Raw genomic sequence first — 13,605 nt, 5'->3', positions numbered from 1 at the left:
AAAGAAGCTGAAAAGCCTGTAGAACCAATCCTTGAAGAAATCGAAGAGCGAGTTGAGAATGATAAAGAAGAAGAAAAGGTTGAAGTGCAAGAGGAACCTGAGCCTGAAATTCAAGTAGAAGAAACTCCACCAACAGACGAGCCTGTTGATTTATTGGTTAGCTCACTCATTTTACATTACGTTAAAATATATGTCTTCTCTCATATATATATATATATATATATATAAAAGCAAAAAATTTCATGTAGGGTTTGAATCAAGTAGTGGATCCAAAAATTGTAGAATTAGAGGAAAGCAATGCGTTGGCTCTTGCAATTATTCAACCTGGTAACTTTCTCTTAATTCCATCAGCTGAGTTTTTCCCCAATATTATTTGATGTATTAAATATGTTTTACAGGCAAAGAAAATCCATCAGCAAGTTTTCAGTTGAGTGAAATTGGAAGCACGTCTGGATGGGAACTGGCTCTTGTTACTGCATCGAGCAGCAACACCAGTCAAGTCGCACCAGATAAAAAATTGGTCTGTAATATCTGCATGCATCATGATTAGAAGACCATATAGTATAGTATTTTGTTTTCCAATTGCTTAAAGTTATGGTCTTGTGTGAATCAGGCTGGGGGATTCGACAAGTTATTACTTGACAGCTTGTATGAGGATGATGCAACTAGGAGGCAAATACAACTGCAAACTGCTGGCTATAGTGCAGGGTACGGTTACGAAATCCCTGGCCAGAATCCATTCAATCAACACGACCCTTTTGCCATGTCAAACAACATAGCACCTCCAACAAATGTACAAATGGCAATAATGTCTCAGCAGCAGCAGCAGCAGCAACAACAACAACAATTACTACTCATGCAACAACAACAATACCAGCAATACCCACAACAAAATATGATGATGGTATCACATAGTCAGTATCAAGCTCAACAAATTCCATATATGGCCTCCGCAAACCCTTTTGGAGATCCCTTCTCCTATCAAAGCACCTCAATTCCACCAAAGGGAAACCACTCACTTCTTTAGACTTCTTTCAACCACATAACCTTGAATTATTTCTCATATACCCCTCAACTTTGCCATTTGGAGCTCATATGTCTCTCGCTATGAAAATGATCCATCTATGCCCTTACGGTTATACAAATGGCTCACATGTACTTCTATCGTTAATAAATGAGCTCGCATATACCCTTAATTTAACAAAAATGAAAAAAATAGTTTCAAATTTATATTTTTTACTTGAATATTTTTTTTAAAAAAAATTATATAGGTATATATATAAACTACTAGAAAAGTTCACGGTATATTTTAATCATTTTTATACATAAATTATTTTTGACGTCTTTGAATATCATAATTTGGGTTTCTTGTTCTCATTTTATTCTTTTATTTCGTTCCTTAGTCAGTGTAAAGAGAGAATTTTAAAACTAATTTATTGTAATTAAATTATTTTTTCGATTATATTGCTATTTAGTTTTGTATTTTAAAAAATGGGTTATCTATGAAAATTTTTACAATAAAATTAGTGATACATAAATAAATTTGATCATCAAAATAATATTTTTGCATTAGTCATTGAAAAAAAAAAGTAAAAAAAATTACATGTGAAGGGGATTAAATATACCCTTCTTTGTATGATTATTTTATATTAATCCATATATTTAAAAATATGAGTTATTTCAGGAATATAAACATTCAAAATAATAAACACAAATAAGTAGATAATATATGCGTGTATACACACACACGTGTTTTTATTATTTATACAAAGATACACATTCATATTGATTTCTTTTTAAAATATCTATTAACTAAGTTAAATTTTTTAATAATGTAGATTAATGTGAAGAAATTAGTAATAAAGAGGAAAAAATTGTCAAATCATAATTAATTTATATTTATTTTATATAAATTTAAAGAATAGCTATAAAAAAATTAAAACAAGAAAGATATGTATAATATCATAAACCACCAAAGGGCCGGGTGAGTACCACGGAGTTAAGCCTGAGGGAGATCTCCCTTAAGCTAATATCTCAATTTAATTTGGCATATATTCCCTCTATTTTGAAGTCAAGCCTTATAGTGAAAATAATCACACTAGGGATCCAAGTATTTGTTACTATCTCAATTGAGATAAAAATCCAAATACAAAAATTAATAATCAACTCAACACTTTTTTTGGAAATTTTCTGATACTAAATTGAACAAGGAAAAATTAACTAGAAAAAGAAATCATCTATAGTGAGCTTCATATTCGAAACGTCGTCTGCAGAAGAGGAAGAAGATAGAAGCAGAAACATTTAGATAAGAAGAGAAAAGAACTTGAGAGGAACGAGGAGAGAATTGAAAATTATCATAATTCAGTTAGCCCCCTCTCTCCCCCGTGATGTATTAATATAACTATCTATCCATATGACACAATCTCTTCCCTTTGACTTTATTTAAATGTATTGTATTTCAATCCTTTAATCTTTTAGTTTCACTGTTAATGGCTTATACTTTTTTCCTAGTTCAAATCTTGACGACGACATTTTATAAGCTAGGATTGAGATCATAACATACCCTCCATCTTCAAATTATCCTTGTCCTTAAGGATCATGACTAAAATTAGGAAAGGTGGTAAGTGTGGGTAGTCCTCCCATGTAGCATCTTCAAGAGGAAGATTTAACCGTTGAACCAACTCCTTTACAACGGCAACATTTTTCTTTTTAACCATTTGCCTTTGCATAATGTCAACTTGCACTACAAGAAAAAATATTAAGGACCAACATTTAAGGATGAGTCTATATTGTTGTCTCCAAAAGTATATCTATTGGGACGAGATTATATTTCGGTCCTTATTGATTTACTAGTTTACGAATACATGCGTTGCACCTGTATTCCATGCAATATTTTATAAATTTGTTAGAATGATTAAAATTCAATGAAAACATGTCTGTAATTAGTACTAAAATGCAACAATCACAAATAAATGTTATGATAATAATTTTTTTTATAAAGAAGCAAATCAAAGAATACATATATAATGAACATAGAAGAAAAAATAACATACACATCTTTCTTAAGACTTTAATCATAATGTTATATAAATTGAAAAAGAAATACAAAATCGGTGCATAATTTTTCATGTTTTGGTTGACGTCTCTCATATCCTTTTAAAATTCAAAAGTTTCTTCATTAAGTCAGACTAAAGCATGAATCAAATAGAAATCACTTTATTTTTGTAAACTGTTATATAAGTAGATATATCATATACTTTAGATGTTGATGACTTCAGTACTTTAACTATACAATAAAATTTATAATTTCGAATATGAGTTTCATGAAACAAAAAATGATGAATTATATGGATAAAAGAGGAATATCAAAAGTCATTTTAAAGTTTTAAATTAAAGATTTGAAGTTTTCAAAGGGCCAAAATAGATAAAAGAGAAGAAGTTTAAGAATATTAAATATATACAATGAACCTCCATTAAAATCTGGAAGAGTAAAAAATCATCCTTTGGACACATGAACTCTCCATTTATTCAATGTAGTAATTGATTATCAGTAATATTTAAACGTGTAATTAACTAAATATTTATTAAATTTGAATTTAGTGTAGGGGTAAAATGATATTTCAACTTTCAACTTTTTTTGTTCCCACTTTTAGGAATATATGATATGATATGATATAATATATAGAGAAAAGACATAAAGTCACACCTGAAGTTGTTCCGAATTTTCAAAAAGACACTTAAACTATGCAAACGTCCTATTACCCCCCAAAACAATCCTGAACTGTATTATTACATCATTTTTTGTCCACCTGGCATGGAGAATGTATGCATTCTCTTAAAGAGCGTGAACAAGCTAAAAAAACGATATAATTTTATTTTTTTAAGTATTTTGCTATAAAATATATTTTCTTGTTATTTTAACTTTTTATCCTTATTAATTTTCTCTTTTTCTTTCTTCATTCTTCTTAAAAAATTCATTGTCATGTTCATTGTAACTTCTCGCTTTTAATGTCAGTTTTTTATCACAACTCCACCTCCTTTTTTACTACTATTTTTTTAACTCTCTTCAACTTTAAAATTATATCTAATTATTTTATTACATTTCAAACAATTTGATAACCCACTAGATTTCAAGATGATTCATAGGTATTATTTATCTTTTAAAATCAAAATTTCACTTTATTTTTTTCCAATTTTCAGAGAATTCTGATTCTTTCAAAATTATTATTTCTAGTTTTAATGTTATATGAAATGAGATAAACTAATTGATGATACCTTCAAAATTTTGTTTTTTTTTCCAGAAAAATATTTAGTTTTGTTATTAATAACACAAATACTAGAAAATAGTATAATTTTAAAAAAAGGAATTTGACCAAAGAAGAAGAAAAAAAATGGAGGGGCTCAACTTGACGTAGGGGTGGCGTGAGGTGAGTGTGGGAGGTGAAGAAGAAGAAGAAAAGAAAAATGAAGGGAGGGGTAACTTGAAGATAGGTGTAAAAGATGAAGAATTTAAAGTGAAATTAAAATTAAAGCAATAAAATTAAAATAAGTCAAAAAGTAAGAGAGAGAAATAAACAAAAGTTGAAATTTTTTAAAAAATATATTTTAAATTCAATTAACACGTGCCACACAATGATTGATGTTTGATAACCACTTGCTATTTAAAACATGGTATTGGTCAAAAAATGATGTAATAACATATTATTAGAATTGTTTAGGGTGGGAGGGGGTAATAAGACGCCCACATAGTTAAGGTGTCTTTTTGAAAATTCGGGACAACTTCAAGTGTCACTTCATATATTTTCTCTAATATATATAATGATATTTGATATGATGTTATTGTGAAGCCATAAAATCCGGCCCATAAAAGAGTTACTAACTAGTGCTAAAATGTAATTGAAGGCATATTTGAGGCTTGAGCGGGAAAGTTTTTTCGCCAACGAAAAATTTTCTTTTATAAAAATTTTAGGCGCTAAAAGATTAATTCTAAAAGTTAAAAGAAAAATATAACACTTCGAAAATTCAAGACGTGTTCTAGAGCCTAACATAAGTGTCATAAGGTCTACACACTGTTTTAAGGTCTATTTTAATGAATATAGGTCATTTAGGAAGTCTACAAACCAAAACGTCCATGACATCCGGAAACTATTTCAAGGAGGTACTAGCGTGCCTTAGCCTATTTGACAAGATTTTAGGATTTGGAAATAGATGAAAGTTGGTGGGAGGGTGTCTAACATGGGCTTAAGTTGATTCATAGTCGAAACGTATGGGTACGACTCCCCAAGGACCAACCAAGGACCCTTGCAAGTGGAGTCAAACGCTGCCTGGGTAGTGTGCAACCATGAGAGGCCACTGACGAGGCGTGTGTGGATCGACGGGGCATCGAGGCTATCCATCGACTCAGACATGGACCGTCGACTGGGTCACGTCTATGAGGGTCCAATTTTGCTGCACGTTTTTAACTAAGTCTTAACTAATTAATTAAGGGGTTTTGTGGCTAGTTAGGGATTAAGAAAAGTATAATTAACTTAATTAACCCCCCATATAAAGACACCAACCCCATCACACTAATTTCATGTGGGTCTTTCTCAATCTCGAAAATTATGTCATGAATTGATTTGATTATGATTTATTTTGGATATTATGAATATATTAACATGTATTCTAAAATAATTATGATGTATATTGATGGTTTGGTCTAGTTTGTAGAAGATGACCCTTGATCCTTAACCCTAGGTTTGATATTGATATGAATTAGGTTGTATTTGGTTCAATTAACTTGGTTATTGGTTGAATTACCACTAGATGATGATGTTACACTAATCATGAACAAAATTAGGGTGATTGGTAGTTATTCATGCTAGTTCTTGAGACGATGATCTAGGTTAGGAAGTATGTTGTGAATTGACCTAAGTATCTTGTCTTAAACTATGGTCTAGTATTGAATTGTGATGTATTGGTTCTTCTAGCCTTGTTATCATGTTGATTATTGACTTATGATAATGTACACTCAAATTGGATTGAATTGAGGGTTTATGGTAAGACCTTGATGATGAACTATGAAGGAGACTTGGTAAGTCTTTTGATCTCTATCCTTTACTTCAAATTGTGATTAATTGTGATTAAGTCATGATGTTGTATTGGAGTATGCCTTGTATTAGGATTAATAGGGTGGTATGATTTTCAATTGAAATGGCTTGATTATGATTGTGAGGTGTTGGCTTAAGATGTAAATATTATAAGGAGGGTGAATAATTTACCAATGTGCCTTATCATGATATGAAGATGTTAATGTGCTAACCTCACCTATATGAATTGTAATGAAAGGATTTATACTCATGCAATTATTATTGAGCTATTGATAATGATGATTATACAAGGGGTAGAAGCTATGACCTAAACTAAGCTATGATCGATAATAAAGGCTTAAAAACATTTCAAAAAGGGACTATGAAGTATGAACTATGAAGGAGACTTGGTAAGTCTTTTGATCTATATCCTTTACTTCAAATTGTGATTAATTGTGATTAAGTCATGATGTTGTATTGGAGTATGCCTTGTATTAGGATTGATAGGGTGGTATGATTTTCAATTGAAATGGCTTGATTATGATTGTGAGGTGTTGGCTTAAGATGTAAATATTATAATGAGGGTGAATAATTTACCAATGTGCCTTATCATGATATGAAGATGTTAATATGCTAACCTCACCTATATGAATTGTAATGAAAGGATTTATACTCATACAATTATTATTGAGCTATTGATAATGATGATTATACAAGGGGTAGAACCTATGACCTAAACTAAGCTATGATTGATAATAAAGGCTTAAAAACATTTCAAAAAAGGACTGTAGCTTAGCACCGAGTGAAGTAGAGTGAGGAGTGTCCCTTCCTACATAGGGAAGGCAGGATAAATAATGTACTCTTGAGATTGGAGACAACAATGCATGTAGCATAAAGAGGGTTCCAACTATATCTCGTAGTTCTTGAACTATGTTGGCCCCATAGGGCTACTAGCTAGTGGATCCACATTGTTGACATGTTTCATGTCTTGGTACTAGCTTGGAAAGTAGTCCGCCTTCCTTCGGGTTAGGATTTTATGACACCGGATTCCACATTAGCTCATGTGGTCTATGTCGGTTTGAGAAAGATGTTCCTAAAAGGTAAAATAAACTAAAGGATTGAACCCTAACTATGATAACCTAAGGGGTCTAGCTTAGTATAGGTAGGGGTATGTGACTATACCTAAGCATTGCACTAGTTAGCCTTTGAGAGGAGTCTTAGGATCATGTTCTTATGTATGATTATGCTTATAATGCTATATCACATGTATATGACGTAGTTACACTTTGTTGATACTATATGTTGATTAGTTCACTTATGAATATGTGTTGGTTTATATTGTTAAAGTAAGATGATATGCACACCTAAATTTCATGTTATGTGAAGTAGAATGTTAGTCATGATTCTTGTTGGGTTTTTTGATCGAGTAAAGTTATGGGGCTTTACTTGGTCATTGCACTTGTTGACTTGATAAGGGTTCATGGGTAATTTACTTACTTTGGTTATGTTGAAATGTACTCTATTTATGCTTATTGTTAATATAATTTGGTGATATAATTACTTGAATATGTATCTAATTATATGCTATGCATGTTGACTTGACTAGACTTGATGATGTTGGTTTTGTAATGTACATGCTTATGACTTAATGAACATGTCCTATTGATTGGTATGGTCTTATTAAGTATGCATAAGTGTTTTTTTTAAAGTAAATTGCATATCTTTATGAAATATCCCCTGTCATAGCATGTTTTCATAGTATGTATGCATATGGTCTCATACTTAGTACAAGTGGTGTACTGATCTCGTTTCTTCCTTTTCCCCAACATTTTAGGTTCTGGTCGTTGAAGTGATTTTGAAGACGACTTGAAGAAGGCTTGAATCTCTTGATCATCCAAGTAGGGTAGGTCCTCAATTTCAGAGGGTGATGCCACTATCTAGCTTATGGAGTTACTTTTTAGTTAAAGACTTTTATGGTTCTTTCTTTCCATTTAGTATGAAACATTGTATAACCCATGTGAGGCATTTTTACTTTGATGTATGGGTTATACCCAAGTTCCTACACTCTTATTAGATGGTTATAAGATGAGACGACTATTATGACTATGCTGTATTTTATATACTATGTGCAATAAAAGTAGAAGACTAAGTAGTCTTCCTATACGAAGGGTCTATGTGTACTCGATATATATATGTTATGTGTATATAGAGGTCTATGTAAACCTCTAAGTAGAAGTAATGAAAAGTTTTAAATTTTCTGCTAAATTTGACCTATGAATGTAATTATGTAAACTAAGAGGCTAGTATTAGTCCTCAAAGAGGACGACGACGCAGGTTACGTCTAGGGGGTAAAACCCGGATGTGACCAAAAAAAACTATCAACTACTAATTTCTCAAAATAGAATCTTGTCCTAAAAGTTGCCCTAATCTCTTCAAATCACCACTACGATGATCTGCCCATGAATGGATAGATATGCTTCTTCTTTGTGTTGTTATTGTGTGCCCTAATATAAACGACATTCTTCCATTAAATTGATAAAACTGTCTTCTTCCTTGTGTTGTTGCTCCTCGTTCTGGTCGAAATAGAATCCATCAAAGCTTTGTTCGAGACAAAATTTCAGGTGTGTTCATTCTTCTGATTGAGTTGTTGTTGCTCTGTTTAAAATAGAATCCAACACAATTTTGCTTGAGATAATATTTCAGGTGGGTTCATCTTCCCATCGAGTTGTTGTGTTTTTTCCATAAGTTATATTAGGGACCTTTTTTTCTTTTGCATTCAAGTTACTTCTCCTTCTTCATATTTTTAACACCAATTAAATTAATGATTTCATCAGCAAAATTATTGGGTTTTGAGATTTTTCTAGCCATAAACATGATACAAACATATACATGCATATGACTTGTGATTCAATGAATCATCTTCTTGGTTACAAGTAACAATTAGACACTCCAAGAATAAAACCATATATGGGAAAGACTGATTTTGTTCTTTTGAAATTATAGGTCGAAGTAGGACTATGAAGAACCTATCGTTTAAATATGAAATGACTCTATGTTTTACTGTTTATAAGTCTTACATATTCACAATAATGAGATATTAACCTATTCCTCTTGTTTAAGTATTCAATGATATTTCTTTAATTATAAATACAAATTTTGAAGGGCTTTTTCGGATTGATTAGTTTAAAATTGCTACCTTGGATATGATTAAGTCCAATGTCATCTCTTTTATTTATTAGTATTGAAACTGCCATCTGTTCATGTCTTAACCATGCATGTTGGAGGCTTAATTCTACAAGCTTCCCTCCAATTTAACACAAACTTTAGCTTTTCTTGATCAAACAATAACACTGTATTTCCATACAATCGTAGGAACTAGATATGCAAGAGATCATGTGTAACCACATTTGAAGAGGAATCTAAAATCTGCCTTGTCTATGAGTATAAGAACATATATTTCCAAAGTTGAATCTCTTTTGTTGGCCTTCTTGATCAAGGGTAATACTTAACTTTAAGAAGGTCTAAAACATAGTAGAATGTATTCTATCCATAAGTATGTAGGTATATGTAAAATAGTGGTAATTAACTCTACTTTTTTGTTTAAAAATTAGTAGCAACAACTGGAATAAGAGAAACTGAATCAAGAAAAGCTTATGCAACTGGATGAGACTTTTCAAAATGGACAAAGATACAAACTTTAGCTTGGTTATTCCTCCAACAACTTAAAATATTATTGAAAGTAAAAAATATATCTAGGGGGTCTTTTTTTCATTTGGTCTTATAGAAGAGAAGAATTTGTGTGGATCTGATTGTAACTAGTTGTGTGGATCTTAGTATTTTTTTATCCTTTATTTTTTAATCTATACTCTTAAAGGTTATGACACCTAGTAAGGAGTGGATGCAACTTGATGATAATCGACTAGATGAAACCTACTTACTTGGCGTGGAAAAGTTTTTGGATTATTCTTTTCAAAAAATAGGAGAAGAATATTAAATACGATGTCCATGTGTCAAATGTTACAACACAACTTTAGAAACTTGTAAATAATTCAGAATCATACAGAGAATGTTTAGGTGAACAATTGTTAATATCAGAAATAGAATTTGAAGATACATCAAAAAATAAAGATGTTGGTGAAGTAGAAGAATGTGAGAGTGAAGATTAAGCAGAAGAGTTGTTGAGAGATTTATATCCTAATCTTGAAGGAGGAAATACACAAGCTGATTGTGATGATTTACTTGAGGAGGAACCAAATGCTGAAGCATGAAAATTTTACAACCTATTGAAGGATTTCAAGTTGCCCATTACACAAAAATTCAACAACTTTCAATATTTCATCTTTGATCAAATTGCTTCATATCAAAAGTATGGACTTGGAGTAATGCATCATTTAAAATGTTATTGAAAATGTTGAAAGAGAAGTTGTTACCCGATGCACAAATTTTTCAAAATTATATTATCATGCAAATAAGATAATTGAACAATTCGGTCTTTCATATAAAAAATTGACGCGTTTACTAATGAATGCATGTTATACTAGAAGGAGGATTGCATACTTGATTTTTGCAAAGTTTATGGTGCATACAAGTGGAAACTAAATACACATAGTGAAGAAATAAAGAATAAAAAGGTAACATATAACAATAAAGAGTTTATGCTATTTTCCATTAAAGTCTAGTGAAGCTTCTTCTCTGTGATCGTGATAAAAAACACTAGCCTACAGTCTGAGTGTCTACAAATCAAAGTGAGTATAGTAATCCAACCAAAGGTTGGGGTCCTATCCCATGGGAGCGATAGTGAAACGGTAGTTAAACTAGAATTTCGTTCTAGTTAGTAGTACTTTACGAAATTATCGAATAATAACAAGGTAAATTCAAAGAGTGACATTGAAGTTTCAAATATTAAAAGAAGAGGGGTTGTCATAAGTATTAAAAATGATTAAAACGAAGAAAAAATCAAGTACAGGGGAAAAGTTCTTGGGGTGTTACTGTAACAACCCGAAAAATGAATATGTGTCAAGAATGCCTATGATTAGACCTGGGTTCACACGGATTAATGCACGTAGAACTAGACCTCGGAACCCTTGCTACAACCAAGCCAACTAAGTTGGGGAGTTAGTTGATCTTGGAAAGGTTGGGTCCAACCATGTAGGACTCTCGAATACGAAGATTTACTTGAAAGAGTCTTTATCGGACATAAAAAGGGAAAATCTTAGGTTTGGAGGGTCTAGGGGTAAAATGGTCTTTTTACAGGCTAAGGGTAGTATAATAATTACCCTAAAGATACAATTAATTATTTTATTAATAAGGTGAAGGGATATTTTTGGGAGAGAGGTCCGAAATTGGGCTCTTGAAGTGAAGTCTTGCTCCACTCGGGTTTGAACCTAGGTGGAAGCAATGAATTAAAGTGATTTTTTATTTAAGCTATTGAATTAATGTAATTAATTAATAATTATTATTCATTATCTGATTTAAATAAAATAAAAATTATATTTTTATTAAATAAACAAAACCTTATTGACTAGTCCTAAAACTAGACTCCTAAGCCTCCTACAACTCCCACTCTCTCACGTTTATCTCTCCACTCTCACGCTCAATCTCTGTTATTATCTCTCACATTTTTTTTCTATGCCAAAATAAGATACAAAAGAAGAAAAATAAACCAGGCTCTTCACCCTTGCAGAACTCACATGAAATCATAAGAAAACAAACGTTAATTGTATACTAGGCTTAGGGAGGTTGTCATTCGAGTGGAGTTGATATTGAGGAGGCTTAGACGTGTTCTTGGGTGAATTTTTTTGGCATCAAGTCAAGATTTTAACGTCAAAAAGATATGAGTTCTCTTCTCTCTTGGTCCCTTTCCCAAGAGACCCCTTAAGGTTCAGAATATTCATTCCGAAAACTAGGACTGTTTCCCGTTGCATGTCCCTATCACTAGATCCCATTAAATCATAGGTTGGTTATGTTTGCCGGTAGAGAACTAGGGATGAAACATGTTTTCGTGATGATTATGTGTTTATGTGTATGTTAGGAATTATGTGAATTATGTTGATGTCTCCGAAAATATGACTATGTATGTATGTGTGTGTTGCCGTGGCTATTGTTCATGGTTTAGGACTTAAAATGGCATGATAGTTCTTTATATTTCATGTACACATGTTGATGTAAATGTGATATTCATATGAGTTGAAATATGACCGATTTGAGGGATAATGTCTTGTCTAAACGAATACATGAAGACGCACCTAAAACGTTCTAAATGCACTATAAAATCCCCCTAAGAACTACGGTGTAACTTGATGAAAGGATGCTGAAAAATTAAAAGATAATTTCCAGCTTCTATTGATGAACTTCGGTCAGCAAAGAGGGTTCAAAATGTTGAAAAAAATGAATCAAAACAAGTGAGGTCATGAAGGATTGAATTCGTGACCTCACTATGTTAAAAAACATGAAAATAAATGAAGTAAAAAGAAATGTGGTGAAGGAAATTTGAACCATGGTATTGACTGGAAAATGTAACTTAAAAGAAAAAAAATAAGAAATGAGAGGAGTGGGATTTGAATGCACCACCTCTTAATCAGATTTAAGGAACAGTAAAAGAAAAAAATTTTGAGGCATGAGAATCCAACCCACGACCTCTAGGCAGTGAAGAAGAGTAAAGAAAATGAAAGAAAAGAAATGTGAGGCGTGGGAATCGAACCTACGACCTCTAGGCAGTGAAGGAGAGTCAAAAGAAATGAAAGAGGAGAGATGTGAGGCGTGGGAATCGAACCCACGACCTCCTAGGTAGATTCAAGGAGAAAATAAAAGAAATTAAACAGGGGATGTGGGGTTTCAAACCCACAACCCCTCGGCGAAAGGAGAGAAATTAAAAGTAATAAAAATAAAAAGTTAGTGAGGTTGTGGGGGTTCGATCCCACATCCTCTTAGTTCTATTAAGTGAAAAATGAAGAGAGAAATTAAGGGAAATATAAAATGAAGGCTTGGGGACTCGAACTTGGGTCCCGAAGCCGTATGGATCAAATAAAGTAAATGAAAAAAATGTAAGTGTTGTCAAAGGGATTTGAAACCCGGTTCCCTTGCCACATTCCGTATTGATAAATAAGTCATACGTGAATAAATATTCAAGAATAATGCTGCCTATTTAGATAGAAATCGAGATCTTTGCATACATACAAGATGCGTAAGTCTTGCACCACATAATCTTAGGAAGATATGAATCACTTAAACGAACTATGAACGAAGCCTCATGGCTTGTATGTATATACCCATAAGTCTAGCATACGTCTAAAAATAAGTGAACCTAAGATGTACGCAATGAAATGATGAAATGAACAAAGAAATGATGAAATGAACAATGAAATGATGAAACCCTAGAAGGGTTAAGTAAGAGTGTGAAACACACTAAATGGCAAAGTGCATTGACATATGATGAAATGAACAAGAAATGATGAAACCCTCAAAAAGGTTAAGTAACAGTGTGAAACACACTAAATGTCCAAGTGCATTGTCATATGATGAAATGAACATTCACGTA

General features: G+C 32.1%; 1 protein-coding gene across 2 annotated transcripts in view; it reads left to right on the top strand.

The window, feature by feature from the left end:
* LOC101261179 (putative clathrin assembly protein At5g57200) overlaps positions 1-1,230 on the top strand; it is a 3,980-nt gene extending 2,750 nt beyond the window's left edge. For both annotated transcript variants that reach the window (XM_004231667.5, XM_026029127.2), the window contains exons 12-15: positions 1-156; positions 249-327; positions 399-520; positions 614-1,230. The exon at positions 1-156 is cut by the window's left edge and continues 18 nt beyond it. In XM_004231667.5, the coding sequence (XP_004231715.2) occupies positions 1-156; positions 249-327; positions 399-520; positions 614-1,027 (771 nt within the window). In that variant the 3' untranslated portion in view covers positions 1,028-1,230. The remainder of the gene's footprint in view (positions 157-248; positions 328-398; positions 521-613) is intronic.
* The last annotated feature ends 12,375 nt before the right edge of the window (positions 1,231-13,605 follow it).

Source organism: Solanum lycopersicum, chromosome 2 (genome assembly GCF_036512215.1).
Source record: "Solanum lycopersicum chromosome 2, SLM_r2.1".
Classification (NCBI taxonomy): Eukaryota; Viridiplantae; Streptophyta; class Magnoliopsida; order Solanales; family Solanaceae; genus Solanum; species Solanum lycopersicum.
This window is presented reverse-complemented; position numbering and strand designations above follow the sequence as displayed.